The sequence below is a fragment of the Triplophysa dalaica genome, chromosome 7 (assembly GCF_015846415.1).
Source record: "Triplophysa dalaica isolate WHDGS20190420 chromosome 7, ASM1584641v1, whole genome shotgun sequence".
NCBI lineage: Eukaryota > Metazoa > Chordata > Actinopteri > Cypriniformes > Nemacheilidae > Triplophysa > Triplophysa dalaica.
In genome coordinates this window covers 2,845,754-2,863,578 of record NC_079548.1, presented here as the reverse complement: position 1 = coordinate 2,863,578, position 17,825 = coordinate 2,845,754, and the positions used below count along the sequence as shown (strand labels likewise).

Below are 17,825 nucleotides of genomic sequence, written 5' to 3'. Positions count from 1 at the left end.
CTCGGGGAATTCATTCAGCGCGAGCGTCACGATAGATGGCTAGCAGCTAGTTGCGAGTTTACATCGGTTTACATCTGATTTAACGTATTAGATCATAAAATGAACCCTAGTCTCATGATTGCTTGCAGATTTTCCTATATGATTTTTCTGTAGTGAGGGAATAAATGAGCTTGATGGATCCACATTTCAGTGGCTCCCATATCTGTAGAGAACATTCTCTCTGAACATCCAAACTATTATGATTTGAGTTCAAGTTTGATTCAGACAAGAAACTAAGAGTTCAACCAGAACCTGAAGTTTAACAGCAGCAGAAGAAAGAATGAAGAGGTCGAGAGAACAGCTTGATATAAAGGTCTTTAAACACAAAGGTTAGTTCACTGTATGAATGTCGTGTTATAAACTTTCCTCTAGAAGAAAATGACGAACATTAAATTCAATGTTAGAAGATTAAAGTGTTTGTAGAATGATTGAAATCTCTCCCGGAGAATTTGTATACAGACGAAAGTCTGGAATACACTTATAAAGTCTTGTACTTTTGTTCTATAATTTCAGAGTTTTCTTCTTAAATGTTTACAAACTTTTTTCCCTGAAAATCCTGAACTTTTAAATGTTATAAAAACACCATTCACTTAATTATACTGTACCAGTCATTGATATTTCAGTCACAGAAATAAGATATTTTAAATGAAGTTCAGTTAATTCTTATTATTGCTCACAACACATGGTAAGTGGACCCTGCAGAAGCGGATCATGGCTATATGTTTAAGTGGGGCAGATTCTAGATCATTTGGTAGGATATATAAAATAAATAACATCCAAATGACTTAAAACATTCTGCCCTGCCTACAGTTTATTACGTTGCTAAACCAAATATTCGTATCATTTTACCACTATTTGTTGAATAATCCAGAACACATTACGATTTAACACTCTTGCTAGATTCTGTTTAAATACAGTTCTATATTTCTGTGAGTTAATATTTTGGAGGGGTGCTGCCCCACCTGCCCATACAGACGAGCCGTGGCTGCGTCCTTATATGTCATTGTCTCATCTACGTTGTAAATAATCGCGTAGTTGTATCTTCATTCTTTGGGTGAAGTCTTCAATCTTTTTCATTCTGAAGCTGGCCTGCTAAAATTCATTAAAGAGGAGAGTGAAGACATGAGTGTTACAGACACCAGCACAATGAGAAATGAAGACGTGGCAGAACAAAGAGGTCGGTGTCCATTCTTGATTCTTCATTAATTACAATTATTGAAAACATTCAAATGAAATTAATTGATTCTAGATTATTACTACTCTGATTTTGTAACTTTTGATAATGAAAGTACTCATGAAGAAACACTGTGCCATTGCGGTTTTAGATATTTTAGTGAAAAAAAATATTATGAAAAAATATTGTGACTGTTGGCATGAGGTCAATGTTGACCGCCCTAATATAAATATGTGCTTCTTTCATTTCATTTTAGAACTAATGGAACCGGAAGAAACAACGGTATCAGTATGTCCTCATTGTGGAAAGAGATTGGGAAGTAAAGAGCAGCTTGTGAAGCACATAAGAATTCACACTGAAGAAAAGCCATTCACCTGCCCTCAGTGTGGGAAGAGTTTCACAAACAAAAGTCATCTCAAGACCCACATGAAAATTCACACTGGACACCGGCCACACGCATGCGTTCAATGTGGAAAGAGTTTCATAAGAAACGGTCATCTAGAGGAACACATGAGAATTCACACTGGAGAAAAACCATGTGCATGTGTTCAATGTGGAAAGAGTTTCACAAGAAAAAGTGTTCTCAAGCAACACATGAGAATTCACACTGGTGAGCGGCCATACACATGTGTGGAGTGTGGGAAGAGTTTCACATGCAAAAGAAATCTAGAGGACCACATCAGAACTCACACTGGAGAAAAGCCATTCACATGTGTTCAGTGTGGAAAGTGTTTCGCATGCAAAAGTAATCTAGAGGACCACATGAGAATTCACACTGGAGAAAAACTGTATGTATGTTTTCAGTGTGGAAAGAGCTTCACACAAAAAACTACTCTGAACAACCACATGAAAATTCACACTAGAGAGCGCCCACACGCATGTGTTCAGTGTGGAAAGAGTTTCACACAAAACAGAAATCTAGAAGTCCACATGAAAATTCACACTGGAGAGCGGCTGCACACCTGTACGCAGTGTGAAAAGAAATTCACAAGAAAAAGTCGTCTTGAATCCCACATGAGAACTCACACTGGAGAGCGCACAAAACCCGGAAATTACGCCTATGATGGCTTCGTTCACACTGTCATTGTTTGAGATTGTCTTTACAGATGTGATGTGAGTCTTTACAAATACTGTCTGTGTTATGTTCCTGTGTCACTCCTGAAAACCATAGTTTTTGAAAAGAATTGAAATGTTATGTTTGTGTGCCGTCCATTTTTTCCCCGTCTTATCTTTTGACAGAGATGGTATCACCATTGGTCAGCAATATTTGTTATGTTTACTGTATTTTTTATGTTTAGAGAGTAAGAGCGTGTGTGTTCTAGACTAGGGTCTATAGACTCACTAGGAAATTTAATGTGCCACTCATTGGTTGTCTTGGCAGTATGTTTTGGGTCTTTGTCATGTTAAAGGGACATCCTCGACCCATCTTCAGTGATCTAGGTAAGGGGAGGAGTTCGTCATGGATTTTATGGTATATTGGCCCATCCCTCAGCCCCTCAATGTGGTGAAGTCATCCTGTGCCTGTAACAGAGAAAAAGGCCCAAAGCGTAATGTTTCCCACGCTGTGCTTCTCTGTAGGGATGGTGTTCTTTGGGTCATGGTCGGCATCACCCTCCTTCCAAAAACAGCACTTTTTCCAAACCTTTTCTAAATCATCTTAATTTTTATTGTGAAGATATGTGAATATGTGTCTAGGCTAAAACTAGACTAAATTTGGGCTTTAAGTGAAAAATTCAAATCTAACCATAGACATCTAACCATAGACATCAAACCCAAGAATAGTCGTCATCAATTACAGCTAATAAACAACTATATGTCATCTTATAGAAAATTAAACAATGGCTAAAGAATTATTTCTATTCATCAAAACAACTTTTATTAAAAAAAAACATTTAAAAACTCTGAAAAATAAAAACATGAAATAGACAAAATAAAATGTTTTATGCAATATAGTTATAGTAATTATTATCAAATATATCAAGATAAAATATACAAAGAATGACAAAATAACATTAATAACTTATTATTAAAAAACATATTCTAAAATATAATACAAATCAATAGCAAAATTAAAAGGTAAGATATGAATGGTTGGTTTTATTTCTTCATCCCCTCCCTTGTGCTTGCTGGGAAGTTCATAATCACATCATCTGCCAAATAAGAAAATAAAAACATCCATGAGAAAAGTATTTTTTACTCCTATATTTTACACATAAACAATAATTATCATTAGTCTTGTCTTTACCTTGGAGGCACACTAGGGCTGTGCAACATCACTTTAAATAAAAAATTGATAATCTTATTAAATTGTCTTCATTCAAGTGCTTGTTTTATGCAGCTGCTAGATCGATTTGATGTTCAAACTTACCTTGCCAAAGTGTGCATCACATTTTTATGTCATAATGATCTAAAAAATATATTCTTGGCTTTCATATCAAATTCTAATAGATTGCACTTGTTGGATTCTGATAATTAGAGTTTATGGTCAGTCACATGGAAACACTTGCAGCATGTAAGTTATCATGTTTAAGCTTAACCACAACATGGCTCCACACTGTTAGCCGCTAAAATGTAAGGGTTCCTATACGCATGATAACACACAAAAAAAACACATACTAACAAGACAACAGCAGGAATATCGTATTACACTTGCGGTTTGTCCCATACAATCCTACACGAAATGCTGTCTCTCAATTCAAAATACGCGTTCTCGCGAGATCTGGCAACAGTGATGGCACTACCTTTCAAGTGTCGCGAAGTCTCAGTAGGGCTACAGTTGCCACCTAGCGGTCAAGAAATGTAATTGCATTTATGTTTCATTTGTTAAAATGAAGGAAAATAATATCGTAGAATGTTATCCAGAAGATAAAAATACAAATGATGTAATGAATGTTTACTTGCATTCTATGATGTCATAACAAACAATTTGAACACGTTTGGCTAAACTCGTTTAAATCAGGGCTGAACCAAGCCGTAGAAATTAGAATTTGCCTCGATTTCGCTGGGTGGGTTAAAAGCAGACTGCACATAGCCCCTTCGATTCAGGGCTTTATCGTGACTACACATCGACCATGTCATGAAATGACAATAAATCTTGCTGATATTTTTTTTAAATATAGCATGATAAGATACATCGACAATATCTGCGCTTACTGGCCAAAGAACGAGAATGAACCAGTCTTGGGTTACAAACAGCCGATCTGCGCACAGAACACGTCAAAGAAATGAAACCATATTTTGGTGGTTCTTGAGAGAGATTATATTTGAAATATCAAATCTCAAGAATATTTTGTGGCAAATTTGTGGCATATGTTATGACAGTGTATGCATGGTATTAAAAAGTGAGAGAGAGATGCGGGAAACAAAGTTACAAAAGATGCAGATAAAATGTCATTAGAGCTAATATTACGTAACAAAATGAAAGTATGAGAAAAGATTATAAGATATATGAGTGTAATAAGAATATAAGGATTAGATTTATTGATTTTATTTAGTTATTTCAAAGTATTTTCTTCTCGTTGTCACGCCACACTCCGGCCCTCCAGCAGATGGCGGAAACGGGCTTGTTGTTCGTTTGCCAACTGCCACAAAAACCTAAAAGAAAAAGCAGAAGAAGAAGCTGCGGACCAGAAGAAGAACGAAAAAAGGAAGAGTTCAAGAGAACAGTTTGATATAAAGATCTTTAAACACAAAGGTTAGTTCACTGTATAGATGTCGTGTTTTAAACTTTCCTCTAGAAGAAAATGACAAACATGAAATTCAATGTTAGAAGATTAAAAGGTTTACAGAGTGATTGAAGTCCGTCCCGGAGAATCTGGATAAAGACAAATTATTGCTGAGTTCAGTGAGATAAAACCGTTTTTTGTCTTAAAAATAAAAAGTTTCCTTAACATGCTTTAAAAGATCTCAGTATATAAGGTGTTTAGAAGAGTTTTGGTCCGTTTTGATCTCGTATTTTTGTTTTATTATTTCAAAGCTGTCTTAAATGTTTAGAGACATTTTCCTTAATATCCCGTACTTATAAAATGTTTTAAAAACACCATTCACTTAAGCATACTGTCACAGAAATACGATTTTTCTTTAAATTTAATACATTTAATTCTTATTATTGCTCACATCACATGATCAGTGGCTCTTATATTTTATTGTCTCATCTACGTTCATGTTATAATCGCTTAGTTGTTTTTACTTTCTAAATGCTTTATTTGACATTGCAACCATGTGCTTGTTTTAATGCAATCACTTTGTAAAATGTATTAAATAATGAATTTATTGATTTTGACAGGTTTATTTCTCCAATTCACACTTGAAAAACTAAGTTATGTGTGACACAACATTCATTAAAGAGGAGAGTGAAGACATGAGTGTTACAGACACCAGCACAATGAGAAATGAAGATGATGCAGAACAAAGAGGTCGGTGTCCATTCTTGATTCTTCATTTATGATTTTTTTGTGAAAAATTTAAATAAAAATGTATTCTATATTATGACTGTGTTTTTATTATTATTTTTCTACGTGTGATATTGAAACTACACATGAACAAACATTCTCATGGTGGATTTTACATATTTTAATTCAAAATAATGTATATTTTGTGCCTTTAATTGCATGCGTTTAATGTTGAATAAAAAAATTTGCTTCCTTCGTTTCATTTTAGACCTAATAGAACTGGGAGAAACAACGGTGTCAGTATGTCCTCATTGTGGAAAGAGGTTAAGAAGTGAAGAGCAGCTTGTGATGCACATGAGAATCCACACTGAAGAAAAGCCATTCACCTGCCCTCAGTGTGAAAAGAGTTTTACAAGAAAAATTCATCTAGAGGACCACAAAAGAATTCACACTGGAGAAAAGCCGTTCACATGTGTTCAGTGTGGAAAGAGTTTCTCAAGAAAATGTAATCTAGAGGACCACATGAGAATTCACACTGGAGAAAAGCCGTATGCATGTTTTGATTGTGAAAAGAGTTTCACACAAAAAAGTAAGCTTGAGTCCCATGTGAGAATTCACACTGGAGAACGGCCATACCCATGTGTTCAGTGTGGAAAGTGTTTCACACAAAAAAGCATTCTTAATAAACACTTGAGGATTCACGCTGGAAAGGGCCCATACGACTGTCCTCAGTGTGGAAAGAGTTTCAGAGAAAAAAATTATCTTGAGGAACACATGAGAATTCACACTGGAGAAAAGCCACATGTATGTTTTCAGTGTGGAAAGAGTTTCACTCAAAGAAACCATATAGATGTCCACATGAGAACTCACACTGGAGAACGGCCGTACTCTTGTCTTCTGTGTAAAAAAAGTTTTGCGCACAAAAGTGTCCTGAAGCAACACATGATAATTCACACTGGAGAGTGGCCGTACACCTGTTCACAGTGTGAAAGGAACTTTACAAGAAAAAGTCGTCTTGAGTCCCACATGAGAACTCACACTGGAGAAAAGATACACACGTGTCTGCAGTGTGGAAAAGGTTTTGCACAAAATAATGCTCTTAAGAAACACATGAGAGTTCATACTGAAGAGCCGCCATAGACATGTGTTCAGTGTGGAAAGAGTTTCACACAAAAAAGTCATCTGTAGGAACATTTGAGAATTCACATAGAGAAAAGCCACACTTTTGTTTTCAGTGTGGAAAGTGTTTCAGATACAAAAATGTTCTTATGACACATGAGAAGTCATGCTGAAGAGAGCTCATAACAACATCTAACAATGTTTAACAGTGGATTCCATTCACAGTGTTCAGTGTTTATATTAAACTCTTCTAAAAGAAAATGAACGTGTTCTTTTTTTCTCTTAAAAAATTAATTATACAATATTCTATTGAGTCTTGAGAGAGATTATACTTAAAATATGCTGAACTATTTAAATTTTAAGATTTGAGATCTTATTACAGTCTAGAGCATATTGTGAAGAGAGTGAAAGACATGGAAACAAAGTAAAAAATGTCAGTAGATCTTATTTTAGTTAATAAAACGAAAGAATGAATATCGACAAAAATCTATATAAACTTATAAAGAATATAAGGATTGGATTTATTGATTTTATTTAGTTATTAAATAGTATTTTTTTCTCATGATCACGCAACCCTCAAGCCCGCCAATAGGTGGCGGAAATGAGCCCGTTGTTTGTTTGCAAACCGCCATAAAACCATAAAAGAAGAAGAAGCTGCGCACCAGAAATAAAGAAGAGGTGAAGAAAACAGTTTGATATAAAGATCTTTAAACACAAAGGTAAGTTCACTGTATGAATGTCGTGTTATAAACTTTTCTCTAGAAGAACATGACGAACATGAAATTCAATGTTAGAAGATTAAAAGGTTTACAGAGTGATTGAAGTCCGTCCCGGAGAATCTGTATAAAGACAAACGTGCTGTTTCACTTCTGGAAAAACATTCTTGCGAAGTTCAGTGAGACAAAACCGTAATTTGTTTAATATCTATTTATTTTTCTTAACGTGCTTTACAGGTTCTCAGTATTTAAAGAGTTTAGAAGAGTTTTGGTCCGTAATGATCTCGTATTTTTGTTTTATAATTTCATAGCTGTCTTAAATGTTAAGAGACATTTTTCTTTAATGTCCCGTAATTATAACATGTTTTAAAAACATTCACTTAAGCATACTGTCACAGAAATACGATTTTACTTTAAATTTAATACATTTAATTCTTATTATTGCTCACATCACATGATCTGTGGTCCTTATATGTCATTGTTTCATCTACGTTCTAAATAATCGCTAAGTTGTTTCTTCATTCTTTATATGTTTTATTTGACATTGCAACTATGTGCTGATTTATTGCGATCATTTAGTAAAATTTAATCAATTATTAATTTATTGATTTTGACAGGTTTGTTTCTCCAAGCCACACTTGAAAAGCAAGTTATGTGTGACACAAAATTCATTAAAGAGGAGAGTGAAGACATGAGTGTTACAGACACCAGCACAATGAAAAATGAAGATGATGCAGAACAAAGAGGTCGGTGTCCATTCTTGATTCTTCATTAATGATAATTAATAAAACATTCATGAATTGATTCTACATTATTATTATTAATATGATTTTGTTATGATTTTTTTACTTTTGATAATCAAAGTACATGAACAAACACTGTGCTGGTGCGGGTTTTAGATATTTTTTCGTGCAAAAAACGGACAAATTGTGCCTTTGATTGCATATGTTCAATGTTGACTGCCTCAATAAAAATATGTGCTTCTTTCTTTTCATTTTAGACCTAATGGATTTTAAAGAAAAAAATGTTCTTTTTGGAAAGAGATTAAGAAGTAAAGAGCAGCTTGTGAAGCACATAAGAATCCACACTGAAGAAAAGCCATTCACCTGCCCTCAGTGTGGAAAGAGTTTCACAAACAAAATTCATCTAGAGGACCACATGAGAATACACACTGAAGAAAAGCCATTCACATGTGTTCAGTGTGGAAAGAGTTTTTCAAGAAATAGTGTTCTTAAGATCCACATGAAAATTCACACGGGAGAAAAGCCGTATGCATGTGTTCAGTGTGGAAAGAGTTTCGCAAGACAAGATTTTCTTAAGAACCACATAACAATTCACACTGGAGAAAAGCCATTTGCATGTTTTCAGTGTGGAAAGTGTTTCATATACAAAAGTGTTCTCAAGAACCACATGAGAATACACACTGGAGAACGTCCATACAAATGTGTTCAGTGTGGAAAGAGTTTCACACACGGAAGGAATCTAGATGCCCACATGAGAACTCACACTGGAGAAAAGCCGTATGCATGTGTTCAGTGTGGAAAGTGTTTCACCCAAAACGCTACTCTTACGAACCACATCAGAACTCACACTGATGAAAAGCCATTGACATGTGTTCAGTGTGGAACTAGTTTCAAATACAAAAGTCATCTAGAGGACCACATGAGAATTCACACTGGAAAGCCGCCGTACGCATGTGTTGAGTGTGGAAAGAGTTTCAAATTCAAAAGTCATCTAGAGGACCACATGACAAATCACACTGGAGAAAAGCCATTTGCATGTTTTCAGTGTGGAAAGTGTTTCATATACAAAAGTGTTCTTAAGAAGCACATGACAAATCACACTGGAGAACGTCCATACAAATGTGTTCAGTGTGGAAAGAGTTTCACACACGGAAGGAATCTAGATGCCCACATGAGAATTCACACTGGAGAAAAGCCGTATGCATGTGTTCAGTGTGGAAAGTGTTTCACCCAAAATGCTACTCTTACGAACCACATGAGAACTCACACTGATGAAAAGCCATTCACATGTGTTCAGTGTGGAAGGAGTTTCAAATTCAAAAGACATCTAGAGGACCACATTAGAATTCACACTGGAGAAAAGCCGTTTGCATGTGTTCACTGTGGAAGGAGTTTCACATTCAAAAGACATCTAGAGGACCACATTAGAACTCACACTGGAGAGAGGCCGTACACATGTGTTCAGTGTGGAAAGAGTTTCACATACGGAAGGAATCTAGATGTCCACATGAGAACTCACTCTGATGAAAAGCCGTATGCATGTGTTCAGTGTGGAAAGAGTTTCACTCAAAAAAGTAGTCTAAATGTCCACATGAGAATTCACACTGGAGAAAAGCCGTATGCTTGTGTTCAGTGTGGAAAGAGTTTCACATACAAAAGTGTTCTTGAGAAACACATGGGACTTCATGCTGAAGAGATCATAACCATGGCTCCCGTTGGCGTCACTTTTTTTTGAAAAGGTGGGAACAGAGATGACAGAATAATACTTTAATAAATATGCTTTTTGTGAAAACTCATTGGGACTTTTTCATTTCTTTCTTTATTTAACCAGGTAAGAACTCATTGAGATCAAAATCTCTTTAACAACTGTGACAGTGTTTAGACGGCTGCTACATATAACAAATATACACATTTACAGCAAAACACCTTAAACAATCAGAATTCACAACAACAAGTTATTAAGGAACGAAACACATAATTTGTTAAAGGTGTCTTGAACTCATCTTAATACGGAAGTACAGTCAGCTTTAAGATGTTTTGTAAATCATTCCAAGCAGAAGAGGCATTGTATAAATCCTTTTTTCCCTAACTCAGTTCGAACCCGAGGTAATGTTAGATGTAAAAAATCCTTTGAACGAAGACTGTAATATTGAATTTCCATCCGAAAAACAAAGAAACAATTAAGACAGTGTGTTGTGAATCCGTCTGCCCCTTTAAGTATATTGTGTTTTGAGAGGGTTAAACACCCGCACTTTTTCTGCAGTTTTCCGCAGTTTTGTACAAACGCAATACAGCAGTCGCTCCTCCGTTTCTCTGTCAGCTCTGTATCTGCGCTCGATCCGGCTGCTTCCTCTCTCCTCCCACTCAAACAGATTGGCTGTTCTGCCTTAAGTCCCGCCTCTCTTGATGTTTTAGATTGATCGGTCAGCTCGTGCTGAGGAGGCGGGAACGGTTATGGTTATTTACGCCTCCCTATTCCAGTTACTTTGAATGAGTGTTTATGCTTTTGAGGTTTTTAAATAACCTTGATTTGTGTTTTGAAGATGTTTAGTTTATGTTTTGTTGATATGTCGAGTATTTTCTGAATTATATTTTGTTTTTAGACTAATGCTAATTGCCAATTGGGATATTGTTCAAAGCTAGATAAATTCGGTTATTTATGTGGCATGTAGGCCTAATGTATAAAGTAACTGTGATGAAGAAGGCAGGGAATTGACGAGGAGGAGGGACAAATTGTCCTTGTTAAGCAGTGTATTTATGGGTTTATTGATTTTGATATTTTGAGCATTGTTTTTTTTGTTTAGCTGAATACTTATGTGGATACTTACCTATTATGTTTGACTGTACCTGTTGAACAACTATGAAAGAAAAGTTAATATTTAAAAACAGATTTATTTATACCACCAGAGAAAAAGCTTTGTGTGTGTGTTTTTTTATATCTCCCCTTTTCAAGGTGCAAGTAAGCAAACTTTAGCAGTCACAGTCCTGTCAGACCTATTTCACTATCAAGCTTTCCACTGTCTTTTCCCCCTGGTATTATTAAAGTATTTCTGATTCAATAGCAAGTCTACTGTTATGTATTTTAACAACAAAGTTTTGACTTATGTGTTCCGAATGTGTTTTTATACTTTTCTAGTATCACTCATAGCTTATCTTGTATGTTATATTGTACCATTCTGTCATTACATTCATCGTTTTCATTGTTAACAAACAAACCACATCCATCCCCCACACTTTTGAAAAGCTTGCTACGCCCCTGCCCCTGAGCACTATTCGCACGAGACCTGGGGACCTCTAGTCATTTGTATTAATTGCAGAGGTTGTTCTTAGCCGGCTCATATACATTGTAAAGAATCCTTCAAAAACATCTTGCTAGAATAAATGTTTACATATAAGGGATTCTTTTTGAGTATTACATCTTCTGCAGCTGTCATATGTCAGTTGTCTTCTGAATGAGAATGAGACTTCTTTATCTTCCTTCTGAAGAAAGCTGTTATATTATAAAACACTTATGTTCTGTATTACAAACACTGTGTACTGGACCAGTTATAGATTCGAAAGGAGTGAAGAGGAGATATAAAACTAACACAGGAGACCGGAAAGGTCAGATATAAAATAACACTTAACTGTATGACAGCACAGAACAAACAATTTAAATCAATGAATAAACAAAGGATAAACAGTAAAACAAAATGAATAAAATAATGCTCTGAACAAATAACAGGAAAACACACTCGTACTATCTTTCCTTCCCAGATCTCAAACAGAATAGGTAAGTATACACTCACTTTTCTTTATTTACTTTAAATAAGGACTAGGGATGTAAGGATTCGCCGTGAGCCGGTTGAAAATCCATTATAATGTGTGACCATTCAAATGGGTTGAGGTGTGAACTGAATAGCAAGACGTTTTATCAACAGCAGGGGTCGCCTTTCTCACTGCAAACCTAAACGTGGACATGCTGATATTTCTTAAATGCAAAACAATCCAAGTAAAGCACAGACAGGATTAGTATGTTTATATTAAAGATACTTTTCCATTATCATTTTTGTTTGAAAATTGCAGTTTAGTTTTGTTATTTAAAATAAAACATAAATGCATCACGTTTCTTTGTATAATAAAATTAAGAAATAATGCAAGGGAAGTTGTTCATTTCTAATTTGTTTCAACCCATTTTGTAAAATAAAATCGTGTGTGAATCGTAAATCGCATCGCATCGTGAGCTGAGTGAATCGTTACATCCCTAATTAGGACTAAACCAAATGATCAAATCCACCCGAGCTGGATGGTTAATTTGGCTGGCTATTCAATAAGTGTTTCTTTTTCTGTATTAACTCTTGTTTTTTTCACAGGTGCAAAATCAGCATGTCATTCACAACATACACACAACCATATCACAACATGAATCAGAATTACATCAATTGATACTCTTTTCAATGTTTCTTCATTAAATTTTAGTTTGTGTGGGATAAAGTTCAGTTCCTTTCACTGTAAAAAATTTAAAGTTGACATAACTTAAAATTGTAAGGCAACTTGCTGCACAGCTTTTTTGAGTTTACTCAACTTTTAAACAAAGTAGTTCACTTAACTTAATTCACTGAGTAAGTCACATGTTTACCAATTTAAAATCTTTTGTTCAGCTGATTGAGTTTTTATAGTTAAAAAAACTTACAAAATTATACAATTTCAACTTTTAATGTTATTTTCACTTGACTTAATAAAGTATGTTCAGTTGACTAAAGATGTTGATTACAAGGTTAAAAAATTAAGATACTACAGGCTTGATATTTTGGTCCAGGTTTTTATTTTAAACCAGCAGGAAATGGAAAAAACAAACAATGTTTACCACTTTAGCCATACTCCTTATCGTTAAAAAAGAAATAAAAAAAGAGTAGGGCAGAAGAATATTTTTTTTTTAAAGAGTACTTTTACATTCAAAGTGTTAACATTCAACTGGTCATAAATACTTTAAATGTTCTATCTTTTAAATGTTTTACATTTTAAATTGTAAACACTGAATATGTTACAACTGAGCAGCTTTATACCATAAGTGCAAGTTAACGTTTGTGCTGTAAGTGCTGAAACAGTGGCACCAATGTTTATCACAACCTCAAGTTAACAGTTTAAACAAAAATGAGTCAAACAAAATGCAAGCAAATTGCAAAAAAAAAAAACTATCTACTTGCATCTTAAATGTAAGATACAAACATCTCACAAATGCATCTCACAGTAATAGCTTAGTTTTGAGGGTCTGCAGAGCAATGAGTGCCCATCTCCATAAACACTTTCTCAATAACCTCAAAAGTGTATTTCCGTTGCTTTGGGTACTCAAAGTCCAAGGCAAACAGAAGGCAAAACAGGTATGCAAGTGCAGACTGCAAGTCTGGAGCATCTCTCAGTACAATACCTCCTCCAACACAACAGCAAATTTTGTGACACTGGGCAGTGTGCTGGGGGGGCATCATCTTCAATTACAATAAGGATTCCCACCTTCATCCCTCTGGTCTGTCTGTCCTCTGGAGTCTTGTCCTTATAATAAAAAGAATAAATCAATATCACTTGACACCAACAAACAACAACAACAAAAATGAACTATAAAGTATCCTATAACCATGTGCTCTTAGGTATGCATCCCATTTGCAGAATCAGCTAGATGTTTATCATTTTATATAGTAAATACACAAATTACAATTGGCTCTTTTTTGATTTAGTACTAACCTGAATAAGCTATATCACAAAAAAGCAATTATAACAACTATGATGGTATATTTTCAGTCATTCAGATTCATTGCAAAATCTACCACAAAATATAAGTGATTGGTGACTGAGGCTGTCATGTTAACTGTAATAAATTTCATACCCAATCATTCACCAAATTCATGTTGTATTTGAAAAAATATACTTTGAATCAAAAATGATCCAATGAATCATCAAAACAATCTGTTCGCTGTTAACACAAAAATTCACATTCCTATTAATCACTCATGGTCATGTGGCAAGATGTTGTATATCTGTTCAAGTGATGAAACATACTCACCAGGCATGTTTTAAAAAGTACAGAGGAATCTTCTCGTAGAAACATGGGGAGACCTTCCAGGACGGTTTGCTTTCTGTGAGTCACAATATTTGTGGTCTAAAAAAATGGGTACAAAACAACAACAAACAAAAAAACTATTGTTATTAATTTAAACTTTTTATGAGTTTGCATGTATGTTTGAAGTCATAAAGCCTTTGCTAATGAGCCAATGAATAAAATTAGATGTGTTAAATAGGAAATCAGTATTGTATGCAGTATACTAAGTTCAGAGCCAAAATCAGTCTAATCAGCTAGTGAACACTTGACATACATTGTCATATTCCTACAAAAATATCTTCCGAAAATGTTCTTTATAGAAAATAAAATAGCAAATGGCTCTGAATAATCTGTTTTCTTAAATTATCTATCTATTGGTAACTTTGACATTAACAAGTTACCTGCTGATCAAGCTTGTTGAGAAGATCTTCCATTTCTGTTCCAAATGCCCCCTTTCTTGCTCTGTATAGCTTGAGGAGTTGCGGAGTGTGCTGGTGTATTGATGCTCTGAATGTCTGAGGAGGTCCACACTAGTGATGCGTTTGAACTCATTACATAACTGGTGATAGAAATAAAACAGGTCTTGGTTGTAACATTGTTTAATTGGCTTCAAATGTGTTACAACAGATCAAGACACAAGTTTAAATGCATATTTGTGGATAGCAAAATACATTTGCAAATCAGTTCAAATTCATTGATTTTTGCACATGTATTTGTTAATAATATTACATCTAAATCAACTCCATAAAATGATACTTACTTTAAATGAGACGATTGCAGTCTTGTCGACACCGTCGAGTAGTCTGCAAAACACGTGAGAGCCTAACCAGGCTTCGAAGGACACAGGAATTTTTTTTTGCAGATGTTTATTGGCTCTGATCTCAGTCTGAAACGTAAAAATTCTAATATTAGGCCACTGTAGCGTGTGTGAATTTAAATTTAAGATAAAGAGTCGACTTTAAAATATTTCTTTATATTTGTGTACTGCAAAAATTGCCAAATTAAATAGTAAATGTGTCAGTGCAATAACGTCAAAGTTACTTTGAAATAAACAAACTTGTTCTTAACTTAACTTACCACGATTGCCTCAGGTTCTATTCTAAATTGTTTACATGCTATTTGCTGAAGTTGGGAGACTAGTTAAAAGTTAAGCATCCTCGTGGCAAAAAAAAAATATACAGTGCATAACTAGCCGTAACCACGGCTCTGCGATCAAGCAGATACATGCTACTTTTTCAAAATACTTCAATGCATATAGCCTACTTATTACTTACCTAAAACGATGGTTTTGAGTAGAAACACGTTGGCTGTGAGTAGATCCATTAGTCTCGCACGAAGATGCTAAAATGTCTCCGTCCAGCAGTCTGAATCTGTCCGTTGGCGCGCGCTTCATTGCACATGCGCCAACCTCGTGATCGTTACAATGCGCATGCTCCAACCTCCAACCCAACTTCTTTGGTTGTTAACTTGCATTTATTAATCGAATTTACAAGTAATAATAGGTTAGTCCAACGGTTGTTGAACCAACTTCTTTTCACTGGTTAAGCCAACTTTTTTGCATTTATTTGTCCAGTTAACTAAAAGATAATCATTAGTCTAACTTTTTGTGAGTTGAATTTTTTACAGTGTTGTAGTATAGTTGAGTCGCACAAAAGTAAAAGTGATGCGAAAAAATAGGATAAAGGGATTTATCATCCAATCCGATTCAAACAAACGATCTCTCCTACCGCTCTGTCGGTGGGTTAACGAGTAACGTAAAATGACCGCTTGCCGACGGAGAGAGGAAGTGACGTTCACAATCTGGGTTGACTCGCCATCGCTTCTGTGCACGTCTTTCACCACGTGCGCACACAATCACGGAAGAATTTCTTCAACATCAAACTTTTCTTGACTGGAACATAACACCTGACCTGCAAAACAGGTCATAAGACATCATATAACTCCATCAATACATTCAATAACGTCACAGAAAAACGTAAAGCACATCGTGACCACCACGTTATTCAAACAACCTAATATATTACAAGAGCAAATTACAAAATCAAATTTGATTACGCACACTAAAAAAATATATTCAATTTATATAAACTCTTAAACAATGAGTGTTGTTTAAACAGCTCGCCACTTAATTGGGTACTTCAGTGATAAACAGCGTAGACAATTATCACGTTAGACAAACTCACCAAATAGACGTCATTCGCTCAAAATGAGGTCATTCGCGTAACAATGCAGACAGGTAAACCTTAATCCGTATTAGAAGCTATAAATCAACTTTTAACAGGTTCAAAAATAATCACGTGGTTTTGAATGTCTCCCTCCGTTTTTGTGCACACTCTCCATGTGTTATTCCTTGAAGGGGGAGCGTCACAGAATTCTCAGTTGAATGAAATATATTTTAACTTATTTATACAACGTAAAATATCATATTTATTATCTTTTGTCCATTGCAATTTTATGCAATTGAAAGTCACCACATGTTTATTTTAAAATAAACCACATTTTTATGGTGGGTCACAGTTACATTACATTACAAGTTCATGTTTAACACCAAGCCACTAATCAGCCACTGGGATAAAAGAGAGGTTGTAAAATTTGGCCACTGACCTGCTCTGATTTCATGTCTCTTTCTCCATGTTGGACATATCTATTATAAAATGAAGGTTAATTTTGGACGTGCAATTCCCTTTTCCATCACTGGGGGCGATGTAGCCAAAATCTTCAATCGCGATAGAGGCAATCTTATATCACAATAACAATGCATATCGTTATAATTGTTAATATTTTATTTGATTTTCCTTAAATAAACTTACTCTTTACTGTGAGTTTGTATGTTTAATGTTCTTTATTCACTTGAGTTAGTTACTAACATAAAGTGTCTGAAGTCTGTTCCAGCACTCAACCTATTCACAAGGACGGGCCAGGCGTATTTTTGGTTTAAGCTTATCCATTCTTTTATTAAACCTACGTTTAAGCTCATTATGAATTATTTTATACAAGAACTTCATTAAACCTCAATATATTTGTTTAAAAAGTGGTTTCTCATTGATGTCCGAACATTATAAAATTCACTAGCAGCAGTATTATAATAATAAATAATAATAATATTAATAAATCAGAAAATAGCACTCCCCAATGTTTACGTCAGACTTTTTGTAAAGGAATCATCTGTCAAATTTTTTTTTTTAACAAATATGCATGCAGCACATCACATTGTTCATCCGGTAAAACTGTGATCCTTCTCGAGTTAAATGCGCTCACATACACATGATCCAAATTTGACAAGCACGCGGTACTTTTATTTCACAGCCGTGTTGCTAATTTGTTACTTTTTGTGCCTATATCTCACTTTCTATTACCAAACCAGTACCACACCACCTTATGGTTTGTTTTGTCACCGTACAATGGTAGGCAGCTTCATCCATTGTCGAAGTGAATGTTCAGTGTGTAGTTATGTAACATGTGACATTATGTGATCTCTAAAGGGTCAAAAGTCCAAAATCTTTATCCCTAAATGGGGGTAAAAAGAGTGGTTGTGATAGATTCCCACTCTCCGCTTCTAAGGAATGCTCC

At 35.0% G+C, this 17,825-nt stretch overlaps 3 protein-coding genes and 1 long non-coding RNA gene across 5 annotated transcripts; 3 read left to right on the top strand and 1 right to left on the bottom strand.

Annotated features, from left to right (window-relative positions):
- On the top strand, nt 1-3,052 carry LOC130425961 (gastrula zinc finger protein XlCGF8.2DB-like). Its single transcript, XM_056752435.1, has 3 exons — nt 1-368; nt 1,124-1,216; nt 1,470-3,052. Exons 1-3 carry the CDS (start codon nt 320-322, stop codon nt 2,303-2,305), a joined length of 978 nt encoding a protein of 325 aa, XP_056608413.1. The 5' UTR covers nt 1-319; the 3' UTR covers nt 2,306-3,052.
- Nucleotides 3,053-4,814: 1,762 nt separating this feature from the next.
- LOC130425962 (gastrula zinc finger protein XlCGF8.2DB-like) lies at nt 4,815-6,978 on the top strand. Its single transcript, XM_056752436.1, has 3 exons — nt 4,815-4,907; nt 5,499-5,628; nt 5,873-6,978. The coding sequence occupies exons 2-3, from the start codon at nt 5,535-5,537 to the stop codon at nt 6,742-6,744; spliced, it is 966 nt and encodes a 321-aa protein (XP_056608414.1). The 5' UTR covers nt 4,815-4,907; nt 5,499-5,534; the 3' UTR covers nt 6,745-6,978.
- A 375-nt stretch (nt 6,979-7,353) lies between these two features.
- Nucleotides 7,354-11,241, top strand: LOC130425934 (gastrula zinc finger protein XlCGF26.1-like). Of its 2 annotated transcripts, none has more exons than XM_056752387.1 (3): nt 7,354-7,442; nt 8,057-8,185; nt 8,458-11,241. In XM_056752387.1, the coding sequence occupies exons 2-3, from the start codon at nt 8,092-8,094 to the stop codon at nt 9,915-9,917; spliced, it is 1,554 nt and encodes a 517-aa protein (XP_056608365.1). In that variant the 5' UTR covers nt 7,354-7,442; nt 8,057-8,091; the 3' UTR covers nt 9,918-11,241. The 2 variants fall into 2 exon arrangements, with proteins under 2 accessions (XP_056608365.1, XP_056608364.1); XM_056752386.1 differs by having other exon boundaries at nt 8,440-11,241.
- A 1,628-nt stretch (nt 11,242-12,869) lies between these two features.
- LOC130426007 (uncharacterized) lies at nt 12,870-16,069 on the bottom strand. The gene is made up of 5 exons (XR_008907127.1): nt 15,530-16,069; nt 15,016-15,141; nt 14,657-14,814; nt 14,220-14,315; nt 12,870-13,711 (listed from the first exon to the last, which is right to left on the bottom strand). It is a non-coding gene; the product is annotated as an uncharacterized LOC130426007 (long non-coding RNA).
- Between the last annotated feature and the right edge of the window lie 1,756 nt (nt 16,070-17,825).